At 58.3% G+C, this 21254-nt stretch overlaps 1 protein-coding gene across 7 annotated transcripts in view; it reads right to left on the reverse strand.

Moving 5' to 3' along the window:
* The window catches only part of SBF1 (SET binding factor 1), a 90173-nt gene that overhangs the window by 27965 nt on the left and 40954 nt on the right, over window positions 1-21254 (reverse strand). For all 7 annotated transcript variants that reach the window (XM_075081801.1, XM_075081797.1, XM_075081800.1 and 4 more), the window contains exons 2-5: window positions 14308-14393; window positions 5400-5537; window positions 5053-5187; window positions 1803-1913 (exon numbers count right to left, since the gene is read on the reverse strand). In XM_075081801.1, the coding sequence (XP_074937902.1) occupies window positions 1803-1913; window positions 5053-5187; window positions 5400-5537; window positions 14308-14393 (470 nt within the window). The remainder of the gene's footprint in view (window positions 1-1802; window positions 1914-5052; window positions 5188-5399; window positions 5538-14307; window positions 14394-21254) is intronic.

The following is a 21254-nucleotide window of genomic DNA, read 5'->3' on the forward strand; positions in this document are numbered from 1 at the left end:
AGGGCAGACGAACACAGGCAGAGGCCAACAACAAGCAGGGACCAACAGTCTTGGAGAGGAGTGATGCACACACACACAAAGCAAAAGCAATGGCCACTGCACTGGAAAAGAGCGTTTGGACACAGCAGGAGAACAGGTGAAGCACAGGAGGGGAAGTGCCACCAACAAACTGCCCTCCCTGTAGCACACTACTTGTTCCCACAGCACGGATCAATCCTGCAAGAACTGGGAGGTGATGAACAATGGTGCCAAAAAGCACTGTTCAATGAGCCACAGCGGCTTGAGGAGCCGCCCTGGTCTGAGCAGCCTCTCCTCTCCCATACTGCCGCTTACAGATCCCACCGGGGAGGAACCAGATGGAGTCGGACAGATCTGGGCAGACCCAGCAGGAGTGCTCTGGCTCTCACCCTCAGCCAGAGCAAACCCAGGGTGCTTGGCACAGTCACAGCTCCCTGGGTGTGGGCAGCACCCTGCTTGCTTCTCCGGAGGACTCAGGTACGAGTGACATACAGCCCTCTCCTGCAGACACCACAGCTGGGCCCTCGCAGGACCTGCATCACTCTGCATTACCAGAGAAAGCACCAAACCCCTGAAAAAGCCTGCACAGATACACAGGTTCAAGACAGCAGCCTCCCCTCGAGGTCACGGGCCACAGTGGTGGAAGAAACCTCTGTCTCCAGGCACCAGGGACCTGTGGTGCTGCCCCAGCCTTGCAAAGGCTCCTCCACTTGGGTGCAGTCTGGGTGCGAGAGAATTAAATGTATTTGTTGCTGGGGGAAGCAGAGCTCAGCTCAGAGTGAAGCCGCCGCAGGAGACACGTGCACATCCACAGTTACGTTCCAGGTGTTAGCATGGCAGAAGAGCTCCAAGGGGTTATGCTGCTGTCTCCAAAGACCTCCTGCCAGGGGGTCGGCTGGGCTTTCTCCACTTCTGTCATCTCCAAGTCAGCTTCAATTAGCCCTTCAGTACCCATCTGCTGCTCACGTGAGCGAGCCTGAGCCCAGCTGGCCTTCCTAGAGCAGGAGGAGGAGCGCTAGAGGAACACATGGCTCAGAGGGGAAAACGGGAGGCTTATCTCTGATGGCCTCAGTTCTGGGCACAAGCGAGGCTGTTGCTCCTCAAGCCCTGTCCGTCAGAAATGTTGGCCATATACAGGCACAAGCCAGCGGTGTGAGGAGACAGCTCCAAGCTGCTCGTCTGGCGAACGTCAGCCTTGCTTGGCCCATCGCCCCAGAGCTGACTCGTCCCCATTCTCACAGATGGCCCGTGACCACTTGGCTCTGGAGCAGCTCTCCAGGCAGTCAGACAGGCCTGAGTGGAAGAGCAAGACCTCCCTGATGCAGGAGCAACCAGAGACCATGGCAATTGTTTGCACAGATCGATCGGTGACTGCGTAAGCCAGCTGGTGGTCAAGTGACCCAGTACTCCCTCCCGGAGGGAGCAAGGAGCCAAGACCAAGCTGCCTAGTCATGGCAAGCCATAGCTAAGTGAAGCAGCAAGATCTTCTCAGCTGATCTAGGTGCTGAGCGGCTCCAAATCACAGAGGTTTGCTGTTTCTACTCTTAAGCACTTGGGAAGGCACTGCTGGCACTAGCTGAGCACTTGCCAGTAGCAGTGCACTGCGGCAGCTCCTCGATAGCCAGTACACTGAGCCAGACTGCCCATGAGTCAAATCAGCCTTGCTCAGCTCACCCCAGCACAGCAAAACGAGAATTCAGCTGAGCAAAACATCCCTGCTTCTATCAGAGCTGCTTAGGAGGCAGAAGCACAGGGAGGAAAGAAGGAAGGGGCAGATTACCCACCTGAGCTCCCCCGGTGATGGGGATGGTACACGTCAGGAGGTTCCCAATGACGTTCTCCAGGGACACACTCAGTCCATCCACGTAGATAGTATAGATCAAACCCAGGCTGTTCTGGAGAGGAAAGGACAGCACAGCTGAGCATCAGGGCGGGAAGCAGACACTTACAGGTGTTGTTGGGGAGGCTCCAGTTTGGAGCACCATTGCATGGCGGGGATCCCCAGTGCTTGCCACCAGACAGACACACCTTGTGACAGTCAACTCCTGGCTGCAGTGCTCCAGCTCTTCCCCCTCAGCCCTCTCACAGCGAGTCCTCATCAGCAGGACAGGAAATTTAGCAAGTGCTCGGTTTGCTTCCAGCCATCCAACCTCCCCATCCCAGCACCGACCCTGCCAGAGCCGTCCCCAGACATGCCCCCTGGGCCAGAGCTCAGCAGGAGCCGCGCGAAGGGGGTACAAAAGTTCCACGGCCAGAGGCGAGTGGAAACAGCTGGACTTCTCCAGCACCCCCAAGCACTCCCAGTCCCTGCAAATTTATATCAAATCTCACAAAAACCCCAAGTAAGGGATGGGAAGGAGACCCACTGCTCCACCGAGGGCTGGCCAAGACGCCTGGCCGGGCCCCGCTCCGCTCACTGCCTGCCCGGTGTTGGGACAACACCCTTAACAACAGGCTTTAACTCTTGGTCAGCCCTGAAGCGGTCGGGCAGTTGGACTAGTTGATCGTTGCAGGTCCCTTCTAACTGAAATATTCTATTCTATTCTACTCGGGAAGAAACACCAGCTCCAGCACAGAGGGAGCTGGGGGGCACAAGCACAGGGCAGCGTTCAGCACAAGCTATAATACACAGACAGATAAGGAATTTGAGGAATTTGTCTTCAAGGCACCCTCTGGGTGGGTTTTTTTTTAACTCAAACCATCTCCCCATGTCAGTGAGGAAAAGAGAAAACACAAATACTAGGGCTTTGGAGAGAAGGCGCCAGGCAGGCTACTGCACGCTGGAATAGCTGAGTGAAGAGCAAGCTCACGCTCCTGCACGTCCCTGAACACCCGCTGCTGTGCCGGACGCTCCGCGGAGGAAGCAGGAGGAAATCTGAGAGAAGGCGCAGTCTCACGAGGTGCCAGAAGGGAGATCTGGGGTACCCTGCCCTCTTCCCAAGGGCTGGAGACCGGCCCAGCTTCAGGGGGCATGGCAGCTACGGCCCCACGGCTGCTGGCCGGCGGTGCAGGCTCCTGGCGTAACGTGTACGGCTTGGCCTCTCCCTGAGCAAGAGGCAGATCCTCAGTCCAGCATCATGCTGACCAAGAGGACCAACAGGTCGAGGTCCTGGGCTACACAGAGACCTAATCAGAGAAGAGAAGGAGCTGCAACAACCCAAGTCTTGTGCTGGGGAAGTAAGAGGCTGGGCTTCCTATTTAGCCAGAGAAATCCATCCGTTCAGCCAAAGGGCAAAGGCAGTCAGAGGTGGGTGGCACTTGCTGCTGCGGAGCAGAGATCCCGCTCCCGCAGTCACCATGCTCAGAGACCTGCTGGGGACACCCAGGGACCTTCCTGGGTTCGTGTCACAGCTCAGGGGGAAATGACCCGAGGCCCTGAACAACAGGACTGTAGTGCTCTTGTCACTCATCTGTTCCTCAGAAATCACTAAGGTGGAGAATTCAAGCAACTGAGCAATGAAATCGGGCAGCCAAACATGCAATGCAAGCGTTACTGGGCCTCCTAACAAAACCAGCCAGGGAAGATGAGAGGCCAGGTACGCAAAGACTGAAACAATCAGTCTTTGAATCAGAGAAGCTCTGGCAAGAAACGTCTGTCTTTTGGAACCAGTTTGCTGACCCGCTTTCCTCCAGAGTCATCCCCAAGCACGACCACCTTTTGCTCAGCAGGAGAGCGGCAGATGCTGCAGCCCGGCTGACCTCGCTCTGCTCTCCCAGGCTTGAAAAAATGAACAGCTCCTGCGTTTTAGAGAATTCCAGCTCCACAGAAGGCCAGGTGTGGTAAAACCCATCCCAGGTGTGAGGACAACCAACAAGGCAACTGCTTGCCACGGGGGGAGAGGGCTGGCGGTCCAGGCTCACTTCTGCTCGCATGCTCCCTTGCTGGAAAGGAGTTGCTCTTTTAACACCACCTATCAGCCAAGCCAGGCCTGACTTAGGCTCAGACAACTTTCCCAATAAAATACCCAATACAGACTTTCTTACTGCGAGAGTGGGTGAACGCTGGCACAGGCTTCCCAGGGAAGTTGTACAGCCTCCGTCCTTGGAGATAATTCAAAACCCAACTGGATGATATCCTGGACAACCTGCTCCAGCTGACCCTGCTCGAGCAGGGGTTGGACCAGAGACTTCCAGAGGTGCCTCCAACCTCTGTTCTGTGGTTTGGGGCTGTGAGTCTGCAAAGCCCAGAGTTTCTGCTGTTTGAAGCAGCTGCAAGCTGGAGAATGGAGTGATTTTCCCACCCCCCCCAGCTGTTAATGCCTTGAGCACTGAACACCCTGAGGGAACACCACGTGCTACCATTCACGGAGCGGGCTGGGAACACGAGGTTCTAGAACAGGGCAGAACTCAGAAGTGATATCCTTGCGGTGGGAGGGGAAAAAGGAAGGACACGGCCCGGCCTGTTGGAAAACGCTGCCCTCCTGCAAGCCCAGCACCCAGGCAAGCTAGCAGAGAGCCCACCGTAAATGCCTGGGGGATTCCTCCTTCGGGCCAAGAGGAGCCGCGTGGCAGCCCGCCCGCTCGGTCTGGAGGAGGCTGCCCACACCCCGCCCGCCCCAGCCACAGAGCTGTGGACACAATACGCACGGAGGCAGGCTGTAAGCACGCCAGCTTGCAGCCTGTGCCCTCCCAAACCTTTTACAAACACATAATGCAGCACATTTAAAGAAAATAAAGGTGGCAAAGACAAATGGTCCCACAGGAACAGGCTGTTCTTCACGGTTTTTCTGTTAACAAAACTGGGTCAAGGCCACCAGCTGCCCAGTGCGGCCGAGGCTTTGCCTTCTGTCCTGCAGCCAGCCGTTCAGGCTCAGCGCGCAGCTTGCGGAGCTGGACCAGGATGCAAGGAGCGGGCTGGGGACGGGCCGCTCTCCCCCCGGGTGCTGCGCCAGGGTGCTCCTGCAGCTCCTGTTCCTGGCTGTGACTACGCGGCTCCCGGTTGCTGCCAGAGCCAGAAGGGCTTTGCTAATATTGCTCTCCTCTCCCTCCCGAGCCGGGGCCCTGCACCCCTGCCCCAGCGCCTTTCGGACTTACCCTGAACACCTCTGCATGGTCCAGCCGCGACACCAGCACCAAGCTTTTGGGCGCGAAGAGCTGCGCAGGTTGAACGGGAGACGATGGCTCCTCTTCCTCCTCCTCCCCCTCACCATTCCTGGGGTGGCTCTGGGGCTAGGGAGACACACATCAGCCAAGTCCCAGGGTTAGAAAAAGGATGCTCTTCCCTCTCCCAAACCTCTGACCCCAGGGCTTGGATTCCTCTGACAAGGGAAAAGCAGGAACCACTGGCCAAAGCCGAAGGCAGCCAGATGCTTCCCAGACAGTGCTGCCGCCCACCCTCCCCAAGCCGCCTCCGCAGGCAGGACCCCAGCAGACCGCGGTACCTGTGCGCTCTCGACGGCCTCCCAGAAGGTGAAGCAGGCGCAGTAGTGCCGCTCCGAGTTGATGTCCGTCAGCACAGCCACGAAGAAGGTGGGGGGGTTCCTCTCCGTGAAGAGCTGCCAGCCGCTGGGCTGGCAGAACTGCAAGAGAGGGCCGGGGGGGCGGTCAGAGGGCCCGACCTGCCCGTGCCGCTGCCCTCGCTCCCCGGCATCGCTTGGGCAGCGGGAGCTGGGAGCTCTGGTGGGCTGGACGATGCGAAAGCAAACCGCCAGGTACCAACACCACCAGGTACCGGCTCCTGGGGACAGAGGGTGGTGTGGCAGCACATCCCCTATAGCGTATGCAGGGAGAGGGCTGTGCCGCCTTCCCCAGCACGTGCTGCAGCACACGCAGCCACCACGGTCCAGGATGGGGAGAACTGGCCAGAGCCTCCCATCCCCTCTCAGGGAGAAAACTGGGCAGGTGCCTTCCCCTCCTCTCCGCAGGGACAGCAGGAGCCATTGGAGAAGCCTGAGCTGGGCACCCTCTGCCACCCTGCACCCATCTGAGAGCCCCCGGCACAGGGGCTGCGAGGAGCCAGGCTGCACCATGCGAGGCGGCTACCTGCAGCCTGCGTCGAGCCTGCGAGGCTTGCCAGGCTCTGCCAAGCCCCTGCAGCCCACCAAGGTGCCGGGCGGCCGCACGCAGGCACGGCACAAAGTCTGGGACAGAAAGGCGATGTGTCCCTGGGGCAAGCTCCCGGCAGGGCAGGGCTGCCCCCGGGCACGGGCGTCTGCTCTGGGAGGTGGGCACTCCTCCCTCGGGGCAGGCAGCTGGAAAACACCAGCCCAGGTTCCACCAATGCCCCGCTGCAGCCAGCTCCAAACACAGTTTTACCAGTTTCTGGGGACTTTCCAAACACCCTCCCAGGGCCAGTGGGTAATTCCAGCCAGCGGCCCCAGGACTCCCCCTGAGTTTCAAAGTCTCAAGGGATTTTTCTTGATTTCCTCAGCATCTGCATTTGGCTGCTGAGGAGCTGTGGAAAATTCCCAAAACTTTTGGGCCCTCCATGAGGCAGCTCCCCAGAGCGGGACACCTCGGCTCCTTCTAGGGCCGTGGCTCGATGAACTCTGAAGACAAGGTGACTTGAACAAAACCCAGGATGAGCATGAAGTGGCAACAGGGCCAGACCGGCAGAAAGGGCTGACATGCCGCAAAGCTGCAGGAATCGCTGCTCCAGCCCAAAACCTTGTGAATCGAAGCTGATTTCAACCCGGTGAAGTTTCCCAGCTGTTCGCCGCCCTCCGTGCCCACCCTCACTCCACGTGCACGCACACTCTCTGCTGCACAGAGCCTCCTCTCCTCCCTTGGGCAGCTCGGTGCGGCCGCAGCTGGGAGAGCCGGGCATCAGCCGCAGCGCAAGAGCTCGGCTTTCTTCAGTGGCCCAGGGATGGCAGCGGGAAGGAGGGGAGGCAAAAGCACTTGTGCAGCTGCTTCCCTGACTCTGCCACATCTGTCCCTGCAAACCTGCGTCCCAGGGCCTCTCCTTTCTGGGGTCATTTTCAAACCGGGCTGCCTCCTGCCCGGCTCCCCTGCCAGCGTGCAGGAGGAAGGTATGGCTCAGCAGCCGTCAGGGTAAGCACACAGCGTCACCCTCCCAACAAGAGGGTTCCTCTCCTCACGGGGCTCTGCAATGAACCCGTAGCTCACCGCTCTGCAAACATTTCCCGGACGTTGCAGAAACGACGAGAGCAAAGCACACAAAGCTGCTGCCCTCGAGGAGTTTGCTGCTGGTCCCACCCAGCGCTTCCCCACTGTTGCATCTCAGTGCAAAGCAATGCACTCCACAACCACAGTGTCAAACCTTCCCTGCAGAGACAGGTATGTACAAGCCAGATGCCGGGGGTCAAGTGTGCTCATCCAGGGGCCTAAGAAATGGAAGTCCGTAACCCCTGGACTGCTCCTCCAGAAGGGAACCCCAGGAGGACATCGACGACACCACCAGTGGCGGGCACGGGCTCTGCTCCGCTCCCCGCTCATGCCGTCTTCCATCCCAGAGGCAATTACACCGCTGCTAAATGGGTGCAGGGAAACGAGGGCGCGACACAAACACGAACATACCTGAGCCTCTTCACTCAGGATTACACAAACTCAGGCCGAGGCATGGCTCCACCACCTCCTGCCCCCAGCACACGAACTTGGCGAGGACCACCAGAGCCCTCGGTCCCACTGCGGATGGTGCGGGAGGTGCAGGAGGCTCCTGGCACCCACCTGGGCTCCAAGCACCAAGCTGTTCTGGCACTCTTCCCAAGTCACAGGATAAGAAGTCAGCTTCTTAAAAATAGCACCTGCTGAGAGCATGGGTCACTTCAAACCGCAGCAAAGGTGATGCCATGGATTGGGTCACATCGCCGGGGTATGTGGCTGTGCCCCGGCTATGCCCCAGAGCTGCTTGCAGCCCGGTTTGATTGAACTCAGTGCACCCAGTTTGATTGCACTCAACGCTCCTCAGCCAATTTATCCTGCAGAAGTCAACATAAAGCAGCCACATGTTCGTAAAGCAGCAGGCATGCAGACGTCTGACCGCCACAGCCATTGCCTCATCTCAGGCTAGATCCTCTAGAAAGGACACACATCCTCCATGAAACGGGCGTAGGCTGGCTGGTGATTAGAACAAGTGTCCTCCATAGAATCACAGCCTCATAGAATCATTAAGGTTGGAAAAGACCTCTAGGATCATCAAGTCCAACCACCAACCCAACACGACCATGTCTCCTAAACCATGCCCTGAAGTACCACATCTACACGTCTTTTAAGTACCCCCAGGGATGGTGACTCCCCCACCTCTCTGGGCAGCCTGTGCCAAGGCCTGACCACTCTGGCAGGGAAGACATTTTCCCTAATCTCCAACCTAAACCTGCCCTGATGCAGCTTGAGGCTGTTTCCTCTGGTCCCATCACTGGTGACTTGGGAGCAGAGACCAGCCCCCCCCTCACTCCAGCCCCTCTCAGGCAGCTGCAGAGAGAGAGAAGGGCTCCCCTCAGCCTCCTCTTCTCCAGGCTAAACCCCCCAGCTCCCTCTCCTCTCCAGCCCCTCCTCCCCAAACCTGCAGTATTGCCTGGGGCTGGTGTGACCCAAGGGCAGGACCCAGCACTTGACCTTGTTAAACCTCACACAACTGGCCTCAGCCCATCGATCCAGCCTGCCCAGGTCCCTCTGCAGAGCCTTCCTGCCCTCCAGCAGATCGACACTCCCGCCCAGCTTGGTGTCACCTGCAAACTCACTGAGGGCACACTCGACCCCCTTGTCCAGGTCATTGATAAAGATATTTAACAGAACTGGCCCCAACACTGAGCCCAACACTGGGGAACCCCACTCGTGGCCAGCCGCCAACTGGATTCAGCTCCGATCACCACAGCTCTCGGGGCTCGGGCAGCCAGTGTTTTACCCAGTGAAGAGTCCACCCATCCAAGCCATGAGCCTCTGGCTTCTCCAGGAGGATGCTCTGGGAGACGGTGTCAAAGGCTTTGCTAAAGTCCAGGCAGACACATCCACAGCCTTTCCCTCATCCACCAGGTGGGTCACCCTGTCATAGAAAGAGACCAGGCTGGTCAGGCAAGAGAAAGAGATCAGGCTGGTCAGGCAGGACCTGCCTTTCATGAAGCCGTGCTGTCTGGGCCCGATCCCCTGGCTGTCCTGCATATGCTTGATGAGCTCACTCAAGATGAACCGCTCCATGACCTTCCCCAGTACCGAGGTCAGGCTGACAGGCCTGTAGTTCCCCGGATCCTCCTTCCAGCCCTTCTTGTAGATCAGCACATTGGCAAGCCTCCAGTCATCTGGGACCTCCCCTGCTAACCAGGACTGCTGGTTAGTGATGAAGAGTGGCTTGGCAATGGCCTCTGCCAGCTCCCTCAGTGCTCTCGGGTGGATCCATCCGGCCCCAGACCCTTGTGAGTGTCCAGGTGGAGCAGCAGGTCGTAGACTGCTTCCTCCTGGATTATGGGGGGTTGTTCTGCTCCCCGTCCCTGTTCCAGCTCAGGGGGGTGAATACCCTGGGGATAACTGGTCTGGCTATTAATGACTGAGGCAAAGAAGGCATTTAATACCTCAGCCTTCTCCTCATCATCAGTTGCAGTGTTCCCCTCTGCATCCAACAGAGGAGGGAGATTCTCTTTTGTTGTTGATATATTTATAAAAACATTTTTTTGTTCTCCCTTACAGCAGTGGCCAGGTTGAGTTCTAGCTGGGCTTTTGCTTGCCTAATTTTCTCCCTGCAAGGCCTCTGTACTCTTCTTTTGTTACCTGCCCCTTCTTCCAAAAGCAGTAGACTCTCTAGAAGCAGCCCAACCATGGCCAGTTGTGGTACCATGGCGCTCTGTAATACTGAAGGTGACACAGTTAAAGGAAGACGAACCTACAGGCCCCCACGCAGAACTAAAGTTCTACACGGATCTGCGTGAGCAAGTGTGAGCTCTTCTACCCGTGCCTTGCCCGACCTCAGATCCGCGCTGGGCGGATGCCCCCCCGCACTCGCTTCCCACGCCGCCCAGCAGACCCAGCGCTCCCAGAGGCCTGCCCTCGGGCGCGGTACGGCCCACCCATGCAGCGCAGGAACACAGCACACGCTGCCGGGTCCCACGCGGCCGCTGGGGCGTGCAGGAGCCGCTCCGCACTGCGAGCGCTGCAGCAGCGGCGGCCTCTCCTTGCGGCACATCTCAGCGCCGCCGGGTGCCCACGGAGAACAGGAGCGAGCTGCAGACGGCCAGAAGAGAAGAAAGTCTTGGTTCTTAGATGAGAGGGGTGTTGATGGAAGCAACTGACCCGAAGGATGTACTGCAGCTCCCCTACAGACAGGCGCTGGTGGATGCCCCAGCCAGGCTGCACCTAAGCCTCTCCAGAGCAAGAGCCCTTCGTTTGTTTAGAAAAATCCCACAGGAAGGCAGAGCTGCGTGCCGGGCTCTGCAGACACTGCCTAGAGCAGTTTTAGCAACAAAACCAGCCTCTCATGACAACATGTGTGTGTCTGTCTGGCAAGCCTTGTTTTCCACAGCACTGCATGGATCAGAGCTGCTTTACCACCTTTTCTTCTTCCCCCAGTTACATCACAGGCCTTTCCCAAGCTTGCAGAGATTGATTTTGCAAGGACCTAGCCTATGATGCCCCAAGATGTCCTCCTGATCATTTATTTCCACCCTGGAAAGCTTTGGGAGGACAACGCATCCCTGCAGCAGAGCCAGCTGCCAGGCAGGAGGAATGACATGTGGAGCCATTGGTCACCAGTGTCCCACTGGATAAGGAGCTCCACTCCTGATCAAACCCACGGCAGAGCACAGCAGCAGCTCTCCTCTCTCCTGAGCATTGCCGGAACAGCCGCTGGCTGCGTGGGCTCAGCTGTCAGCTGCCGACCTCGGGTTCCTCCACGTCAGAGGTGAAGAAAAGATCTGTTGGTCAAGACAGACGCAGCAGAAGAGGCTCTGTTCAGCTACCGTTGCCTTACAAAAGCAAAGCAACGAAGGCAGCTTTTCTGCCAGCAGCAGAGTGCCTCACCATCCCCTGGAAGCGGAGACTGTGGCCTGCAGACCCTGCCCCACCAAGCTCCCCCGGCCAGGGCCAGGAGGCAGCGTTCTCCTACAAGAACCTCTGCCCAAGCGCTCCCGGCAGCCAGGGAGCAAACCTCATACAAACCTGTGCTCACCCTCACCAAACAGGATACTGAAGCTGCAAACATGCGGGCAATTACCTGGCTGGTTGGATCGCACTCTTTTATGCCAGGGAGCAGCAAAAACCCTAACGCTCTCTAGTGCCCAGGCGCCAGGAGGGAGCGCTGCCGTATGCTGGCTCGGGTGCCACTGCATGCTGGCAGAGGTGAGACGTGTCTGGGGGCTTGGACGCACCCAGTAAGGCAAGATGACAGGGTCTGCCATACGCAAGAACCATCCACGAGCGGCCTTAAGACATGGGAGACACTGCACTGTGTTAAGCAGACCTGTGGGACTGTGGTACAGAAGGACGTAAGGACCAGTGCTGCGGGGCTATCTGGAAGGGAGAGAAGGAATTGCACAAACCCTCGCCGGAGCAGAAGTAACCGGCGGGTGTAGCACACACTTCAGTCACCGGTTTTAGCAAGAATCTCCGTTCCCAGAGCGCACACCTGGCTCGGTACCACTGCAGGCACTGCAACCAGTAACCCTCGGAAGCGAGAGCTGTTGGTCACAGTCTGAAGCAGGGCTCCCTGCTGCGGTTTCACCTGCAGTAATACCCCAGTTCTCCCAGTTGCCCCAGGGCCTGGAGATCCTGCTCCCCAAGTCTGCCTGCACCAGGCTGGCGAGGGCAGCCAGTGCAACCCACCGAGGGCTCGAGGGCTGCCAGAGCCCTTGCTCTGGCAAGGTTCTGGCCTGGGAGGGGAGGGATGTGGCAATAGAGGAGACATGTTCACATCCTGTGTCTCTCTCCAGAGGAACTTCCATGCATTAGAACAGAATATTTTTGTTTAGAAATGCTGTCAGACAGCACACAAGGGCAGAAGCTACAAATTCCTGCTCCCTACACCCACCAGAAAACTTTCCCCCCGAAAAAAGCTGTTGAAAAGAAGCACAGCAGTGACTGCAGTGTAATGTACAACCCAAAATCCCCTGGGTGGGCTCCATCTGATTTTTCAGAAGCTGCCTTAGTTTCAGCTCTGTGTGCTGTTCACCCAGGATGCCTCCTGACAGCTTGTGGGAAGCCTCAGAGCCACCACTGGCTCCCAACAGGACGGGGCTCCAATTGTTTAAATTCCAGGGATTTTTTGGCTGGACAGTTTGGCCCTTGGGAAAAAAGCAGCCTTCCTCTTTCCTGGGACAGTTCCCAAGTCCCCTGCAGACAACCAGGAAATACTAACCAGAAAAATAATATATATTTTTTGCCTCAGACAAAACAGCACATAAGAGTCCGAAATTGCGCTGCAATTACGGTGAGCGCGCGGTAGGAAGCTGAGCCGGCCACCGCCGCTGATCCCGGTGACTGGCCACGCGTCTGGCAGGCCCGCGGCTCGACCCGGCGGCTGCAGCGGTGGCTGCCAAAGCCAAGCGCCCGGGATGGGGCAGAGGGACGAGGACGGGGATGAGACGTGTCCAGCTCTGACGCCCTCCGCTCCACAAGCTGTTGCTCCCAGCGGGTGAGAGGAGCACACTGGCAGCCCTCTGCAAGTGCCAGCAGAGCCCCACGGTCTTCGGTTAAGCCTGACACAGGAGCTTTGGAGGGCACACGACACAGGGTGTCCTGATCAGCCTCCAAGAGCCACAGCTCACGTGGAAGCTCTCCAGCACCAGCACACATGGAGGTGGAGATGACTGCTGGCTCTGAACGAGGCCACGAAATGTGGGAGGCAGCTGAGAGCAGAACTGAGTCCCGACAGGCGAGGAGGGGCGGCCACAGATCCACTACTCAGAAAATGAGCATTAAATAGCGCAGGGAACTCACACAGGCCAGGGAACGAGACGCCAGCTGGGCCACCACCCTCCTCAGTACCCAGAGCCCTGCACGTGGACAGCACAAGGCAGAGATCCAACGAACAGTGCCCTCAACATCCATTACACACTTGCTCTAAGGAAATAAGCTCCCAAGGCCAAGGCCATCCTCCCAGCGAAGCCCACCAGGCGCCCAGGACTCCCCCAGCCAAAACCTTCTCAGAGATGCACGAACCCCCTTCGACGAGTCCTGCTGGCAGGTGACTCGGGCCAGCCCCGTCCGAACAGGGAGGTGCAAACCCTCTGCGCACACCAGCACAGGCAGAAAGGGCTGGCTGCTCCTGGCTCCTCTGCTCTGGGAGAGGACGGGGGGCTCTGGGCTGGGCAGCGTCCCCGCACCGACCATCGCACACCAGCCTCGCAGGCGCCGACACCTCCCAGCACAGCAAAGGTAATTGCAAGGCCTCGAGGAGTGGGGTCAGGATAGTCCCAGCACCGTGAGGCTTGTCAGGCAGTGAAGCAACCTCTAAAGCCTCATCTCTCTTCAGGTTTTGTACCCCACTGTACTTCAGCTGGAAGCTGGGAAGAACTGGGGAGGGGAGGAGTAGAGCAGCTTAGAAGGGGGCTCAGTTTAGCGGTGAAAAGGGGTCTGGCCAACGGGCAGCCCAGCCCACTCGCTTTCGCTGGCAGCGGAGCACCAGCTCCTCTCCTTCAGAGCTCCTCAGCAGCAGCACCAACGCAGCAGGGAAGGGTTTGAGAAGAACTACTCAAATTTAGCAACCGAGGAGAACAATCCTATTATCCTTGATTAGTTAAAAGCTGGTTTCTGACGAACCCACGCAGTGCCAAATTAGACTGGGTGTGTCGCTTTATGGGTATGACCCAGCAATGATCGCAACCTCAAAGGACTCTCAACAGCAGGCGAATGCGTCCGGAGGGCTGGGGAAGGGATCCAGGGCCCAGAACACTCCTTGCCAAGCAGATACAAACAGAGCACACCCAGGCCTGCCGGAGGGAGAGCCGCCACCGCCGGCCCGAGGAGGGGAGCGGTTTGCTCGGCGAGCGCTTCGGGGAGGCCTGACAATGGCAGGGCCCTGCTATTCGTGACGGGGCTATTTATACTGATGCTGCATCCGTGCAGCTCCTCTAGGAAGCGTTCCAGCATCCCGAGCAGCTGATCCCTGAGGAGGAGGGGGAGCAAAGCAGCCAGGAGAGGCGCCAGCCCCAGGCAGGGCACGCAGCAGCGACCGCCTCTGGACAGCTCTGCTGCAGCCTGGCTGGGAGGTGGCACGCTGGATCCTGCCGCTTTCCAGAGCTGGAGCTGCGTTGGGGGGCACGGGGGAACCCTTCTGTCGTGGGCTCCCCCGGTCAGACCCTGCAACGCCCAGTGAGATGCGTGCACGCCATGCCGCGGTGTCACCTGCCCTGCACGCCGGTCACACTTCCGCGGGGCCCCGCTCCCGAGGGACAGCACACTCACCAGCTCGATGCCTTGGGGAAAGGGGTTGTCCTCCCAGTCCTTCTCCGGGAAGCGCTGGAGTATCTGTCCCTGTCCATCCCCGCTCCCTGCAGAGACAAGAGGGGGATTAGAGGGCAGGCAGAAGGTACCCAGCCGGCATTTCAGCCTCCAGTAACGCCAGGCTGGAAGCAACAGCGGGATGCTCTGGCGCTGTGTCGGGCCTCCATGGACAGGGGCAGCGCCGAAGAGACCCCGGCCCCTTCCACAAACACAGCTGCACGGCAGCACTGCCCCTGCCAGAGGGAAACGCGGCGATTTTAATAGAGTCATGAGCAAAGAGCTCACAAACTCATTACCTAAAGGAACCTAACAGGCAAAGCAGAAGTGCAGCAGGTCTCTGGTCAAGTTTAAGATTCCTTCCTTGCGTTGCTAGCACAAGATCATACACGCAGATTTTGAACCGTAATTCACTGCTCGTTATCTACAACTTGGCACTTGGCATTTTCCCCAAACGATGGTACCATGCTGCTCGGTTTTACTTTTGGGTTCCCCTGGAGCCACCGTTTCTCTGTCGCTTTACAGCACCTGGAGGCTGCGCCGCTGCCGGGGGGAGCACTCCCACCCACGCGTGCCCGCCAGCCCACACCAACCCACGTAAAAAAACCTGCTCTTGACCTAGATAATGATCTGATCTAGCTGGCCACGCAAGCATGTGAACTGGCACACCGGGGAGCGGGTCAGCTCTTCTGAGAGTAGCAGCTGGCTCTTGGGACAGCCTGAAGCAACAGCTAAACCACCCCTGAAGCTCAGGTGCCTCCTCACAGCCTGCAAGGCTGGGATGCGCTCCTACGCTGGCCACGTCCTTTCAGCAGCAAAGCTGCACGCAGTAAAACCCTGCTCCAGTGGATCAGGCTGGAGTCTGGGAATCAGAAATCCTGAGAAGGACTTTGCTTTCCACAGGCTAGGCACAGCCACGAAGGCAAGCAGCCCTGTAAAGAAGGACCACCTCAGTCCCCTGCAGAGCTGCCGAGGGATTACTGCATCGTCCCGGGGGACGACCGCCTCTCCCATCCCTTACAGTAACACCTTGCCGCCTTTGGGAGCACGGGCACCTCCGGCCTCCCTCCGGCACAGCCGCATTTTGGCCCTGGGGCTGCTGACGGGGCCAGGTAGCAGAAGGAGCCTCACCAGAAGGCGCGCACCAGCGAAGGGCTATTTTCGGCAGCTAGCCCCGCTTCCACCGCTCTGCTTACCACCAGCCAGCCACAGCTGAATTTAGCAGAACGAGGCATCAGAAAAGATACCACTTATAGTCTGAGGACCAAAATGGAAAGGTAAGTGCCAAGCTGTGAAGAAAATAGTGTCAACCGTCATGTCAACCAGATCTCCCCCCGGCTGGCCTCGCCCCCACGCTCAGACACCACCTCCCCCCGGCCGGGTCCCATGTGCCGCTGACAGCACCGGCCTCTGCCAGGTGCTCATGGCGTTGAGTAAGACCTGCCTCCTCCGAGCACAAACAGCCCAACTCAGGCTTCTGTGCTGGTTTTGGCTGAGAAGGGGTTAATTCTCCTCACTGTGGGGGTCGGCTACCCTTCCAGCTTCCCGCACTCTGCCGCGTGGCGGGGGGGCTGGGAGGGGCAGGGCCATGGTGGGGGCGGCTGACCCCGACTGGCCGACAGCAGGTTCATTCCATGAACTGACACCATGGCCAATATATTGGGGGGGGGCAGGTTGCAGCTCGGGAGCAACACGGCGTCGGGTCGGCGGGCGGCAAGCGGCTGCGGCGCGTGCGGTTTGTTCCGGCGGTTCGTTCCCCCTCTCCCCTCCCTTCCCCCCTCCCCCGGGGCTTTGCGCCTCTCGTTGTTCTCCTTTACATTGCATTTCTACTGTTGTTTCTTTTAATTTTAATTATTAAACTGTTCTTATCCCAACCCACGAGCGTTACCCTTCTGATTCTCTCCCCCATCTACCGGTGGGGGAGTGAGCGAGCGACTGTGTGGGGCTGAGCTGCCGCTAAACCACAACAGCTTCGCAGGCAGGAAAAACCCTTTTAGGCACACACGAACAGGTCTCCGACGGCCTGCCCCGGCGAGCTCTCTCAGACCCATGCCCTCCACGACGGCTTGCTCCAGCAGCCTGGCCACAAGCACAAGCGTCTTCACCCGCACTCTCGTGGTCGCAAGGGAAATAGATAAAAGATCATCCTCAACACAAACGTAAAAATCACTCCAGGAGTTTTTTAGAGCAAGGGGAAACTTGGCCCCCTGGGTTTTCTCAAACAGAAACACTGCCACACTATCTAGCGACCTGTGGGCTTGGTACATCCTGATTTTAGCTACTGCCACCAAGCAGCCTGACTTACGAATTCTGGCCAGCCAGGCTGCCAGGCGCTTTCCTCAGCTGCTCCTTACGCAGCTTGATCCTTGCCTTCCTACTTCCCATCATTCAACACACACAGCATCCAAGCTGCTCGCCAGCCATATCGGGCTGCCGATCAGCATGCCCCTTCCTGCTGAGGAGAGCCAGAGCAGCCCCGCCGATTCTTCTGCTGTCCACGACCGAGATGCCTGGGAAAACACGTGTGCCTGCGAACATCGGCCTTCACACAGCTGCTTCGCTTCGCGTCTTCCTTCCTGCCTCCTCCTGCCACTGCGCTGCAAAAAGGCCAGTGCGACTTAAGGTGACACCTGGTCGCTGTTCCTGGGGCAGCCTGTTACGGTCTAAATTAGCGTTAAGCTATATTTGGAAGTTTATGAGATGTTATCATAATACAGGAAATTCTAAATAAGCAAAAAGTTAAACACTCAGCTGACACAACACAACCAGATGACCTTAACTCTCGGGCAGGCCAGCAGCGGTGAGCACTGGCACGCCAGGGTCGCTCTCCGGGAACGGCCGGTTCTCAGCCCGGCGGGGTCATGGCCAAGCGAGAGACTCCCCGTCGCTCCACTCACTCTCAGTGTATCTTAAGTGACGTGACAAGAGAAGCCTGGAGTGAATGTCCTGGAGAAAGACTAAGCCAGGACTCCACCTCCCGGGACCCCAGGCCATGTTTCCAGAGTGTTTCCAGTGCCCCGCAGAGGGGGTCTCCGCCTTCCCTGGAAAACTCACCCAGCAGCTGCCCACCGGCTCACGGGGAAAGAGCAGCAGGCTGGCGCTGCCGTACTGCACGGGGCACAGCAGCCAGCGCTGCCACTCGTCTGGCCAAGGCAGAACCCAACCGTGCGGCATCTTCTCCAGCTGCTTCAGGAGCTGGACCTTCTCTGTGGAGGCTGCTGCGACGACGGAGTGAAGAGTGTCACAGGAGAAGTGAATTTCCATGTGCTTTTTAGGCAAAGGATCTTGTTTGGAATGAGTCCTTTTCCGACACTCACACTTGAAGCCCTCTGCTCTTAACAGCAAAGGTTACTGAAAGCACGGGAGGGTGTTTCACCAAGCAGCACGGTGCAAACCCAACAGTCAGTCTCAAGAAATCAGTCCTCCTGCAGGCTCAGACACGACTCCCACACCCCTGAACCTCGAAAATTCGGGATGATGTAATACAGGGGAATGAGGAACTTGCAAGCCCTCAACACACGAGCAAGAGATGCTTCAGAATCCCAGAATGGTGGGGGTTGGAAGGGACCTCTGGAGCTCACCCCGTCCCATCCCCTGCTTGAGCAGGCACACCCAGAGCAGGGGGCACAGGGCTGCGTCCAGGCGGGGGGTGAATGTCTCCAGGGAAGGGATCCCACAGCCTCTCTGGGCAGCCTGCGCCCCTGCTCTGGCACCCGCACAGCAAAGGGGTTTGTCCTCATGTTCAGGTGGGACTTCCCGTGTTCCACCTTGTGCCCGTTGCCCCTTGGCCTGGCGTTGGGCACCGCTGAAAAGAGCCCGGCCCCATCCTCCTGACACCCACCCTTCAGATATTCATAAGCACAGCTGAGACCCCCCTCAGCCTTCTCTTCTCCAGGCTGAACAAGCCCAGGTCTCTCAGCCTTTCCTCACACGGGAGATGCTCCAGGCCCTGATCACCTTGGCAGCTCTGCGCTGGGCTTGCTCGAGCAGTTCCCTGCCCTTCTTGAACTGGGGGGCCCAGAGCTGGACCCTTCAGCCTCCCTTCATTCCTGGCTCCCAGCACCAAGGCTGGGGGCTGCCTGGCTCTGCCGGGAGAGCGCAGGGGAATCATTTCAAACATGGAAATGTTTTGGCAGCTCATCCCCGGTGCTGACACAACTGCAGCATTGCTTTGAAGTGTCATTAGCAGAGGCTTCCAAGAGCTGCCCAGTATCCCAAAGCAGAAATGATTTTAAAAGTTCAGCTCTTTCAAAGCATCATCAAGTTCTTCGTGCACCAGAGCACTGACCCACTGACCGTAGTTATTGAGGTGACTTCTGGCAAAACAGTATTAACCCACAAGGCACAAAGCCATGAAACACAAGCTGCAAGGGGACCTGAAGCTTCTGCCAAGAGCACTTACTGCTAAGATCTGCAGTAAGCGATGCAACATCCCCCAGCCATGCCTGCAAGCCTGCTCCATCGGACGTAAATCAGGCAGCAGCCCTGGGCTACAGAGCAGGTTGCTGATGGTGTTCTTGGAACAAGCAACGATCCACACAGCCCTCGCAGGGATGCGAGCGGTATTGAACAGTGGTGGGGCAACCACCCCGCAACCAGCACGAGCTATTGCACCAACCGGCGTTGTGGTCTGACTAACCTGCCAGCACATCCCTCGGCAACGCTCCGTTCTACCTGCGAAGCGGGGTGGTGGCTCCTGGCGCGAGGGCACGGGAGCGCAGCCGCCCAGGGAGAAACAGGGCATCGCTCAGGGTCTGGAAGGAAACAAGCGCTTTCTTTAGAGAAGCCCCGTGCATGAGATTCTCACCCAAAACGTGCAGGCTGTATTTATTACACACCAGCACCTGACTACCCAGGAAGGCTGGAATTAAAAACCAAAACCGCTGTGTTCAGCTGCCATGACAAACTGTAATGAGATGGGGTCAGGGACGATGTGGTGTGCAGAGCGAGGTCCGGGAGGCTCTGGCAGGCTCCACGCTCCCCCTCTGCGGCTTTCCAGGGCGACGGGGAGCAGCACACCCTCGCTGCAGTCCATCAAAGCTGAGCCCGAGCCAGATCACGCTTCAGCACCTGGCTGCATGACGCCTGTGACAAGGAAGCAAAGGCAGGAAGCTCCCCCGGTTCACGCCTGCCCAGCAAACAGGAAAGGTCTGCCAGGGGTGAGGGAGCGAGCAGTCCAAGGCTGCAATCTCTACGAAGCTTCAGCAAGCATCGCGGCTCCCCGGGCACGCCTAGCCGCTCAGCTGCAGGCTGCGCCTCCGACCGGCAGGCAGACGGCGTGCTGCGGGACAGAGCGCCGCAGACGCCGCGGTCTGAGCTGCAGGTGCACAGCAGCCCGCGCGGATCGCACGGGAGCTGCAGGCTGGGCTGCAGGCAACCCTCAGATCCCACTCCCCAGCCCACAAAACTATCAAACAAGCTACTGCAGTTCTTCCAGTCATCACAAAGAGCTGTGTCCCCCTTCCCCATACTTCCACTTCTCTTCCTCCATATGATGCAATTCACTTTTTAGGGAAAAGTAACTCAACAGCTTGAAATTGTGTGGGCTTTTCCCCTTTTTAGTCAATAACTTTCAGCTCTCCCAAGCGGAGACGGACAGGAGACGAGCTGCAGCCATAACGGCTGCTGGAGGACATCTCAGCAGGATCCTGCGCTGGCCAGGAGACCCGTCCTCACAGGGACGGACACCTGCCTGCAGCCCCACGGCTCCCACCGAGCTCTCTGAGCTGCACGGTTCTCCTCTCAGGCATGCCAACCAGGAAATACAATTTTATTTTCCACTCTAACAACCAGACCTGTTTCACTTTCAGATATAACCATTTCAGGCCAAGTCATCGCTGGCTCTTAGTTCCCCTGCTCTGCCCATCACGGCTCGCCCCAAAAGAGCAGTTCCAGAGGTGGGGTCCAGAGAAACCCCTTCTTCTCGCTTCTTTCATTCTCAGTACGAGAGAGGCACCTTTGAGATCTTCCCTAGCTGTGTGATCTTCACACCTAGGCTTCTGTGTTCAGCCCACTGGCCTCAAAGTTTCCAACAAGACGACTTATGCTGACCTGATGAGAAAGGCAGGACCACCGCTTAGCGCTCCTGTTAACTGGGAGTCAGCACCTGCAGGAGTGGAGAAGCTGGGATATTCTACCCCATGGGCACCAGCTCCTCCTTCCAGGGGCAACGGGGGCAAGCTTTGGGGATTTATAAAACAACAGAGAGAGAGAAAGGCAGAAATAGGGATTCAGAGCCAAGCCCAGCAAAGCCATCCTCGTCCTAGAGACTGAAGTCCTCCCCCCGTCCCACAAAACCCACCGCACCAGCGGGCACGGCAGCCCCAGAACAACACGAAGGACAATGACTGCACTGTTCCCTCATTACATATTTATGAAAGGAGCACGAAGAATGGCTTTTCTATGGAGGAAAACAAAAGGGCTGTGTGCGGGGCTGGCGGGGCCAGGGCTGGCCCATTCCTCCCGGCCACCCCATGGCTGCCACCCTCCCGGGCACCCCGAGCCCTCCCCTGGGGAAAACCCACCCACCCCAAACCAACCAAGCAGACTGCCTTCGTCCCTGCACACCGGCCACGAGCAACGTCCCTCTGGCATGGGAGGAGATGCTCCTGCCCCCGCCAGACCATGCCGTGCCACCCCAGCAGCGCCGGCCGCGGCTGGCAGCACCGCGGGGGCCGTCCACCCATGCGGACACCCCGGGGGGCTCAGCTCACCCCCGCAGCCGGCCGGGGAGAGAGCTCGTTCTACCGCCACATGCATGAAGTGGCACTTACTGGACCCCCACTGTCCCGTCCAGCTTCCCCAGAAGACCAAGTCCCTGCTGCAGGCAGGGCTGCCTCTTCTGTCTGCACGGGGAGGCCAGCAAGGCAGACGAGTAAGTAATCCAGACAAAGAAGTAATCCACACGTTCT

This window comes from Phalacrocorax aristotelis, chromosome 1 (genome assembly GCF_949628215.1).
Source record: "Phalacrocorax aristotelis chromosome 1, bGulAri2.1, whole genome shotgun sequence".
In the NCBI taxonomy this organism is placed as follows: Eukaryota; Metazoa; Chordata; class Aves; order Suliformes; family Phalacrocoracidae; genus Phalacrocorax; species Phalacrocorax aristotelis.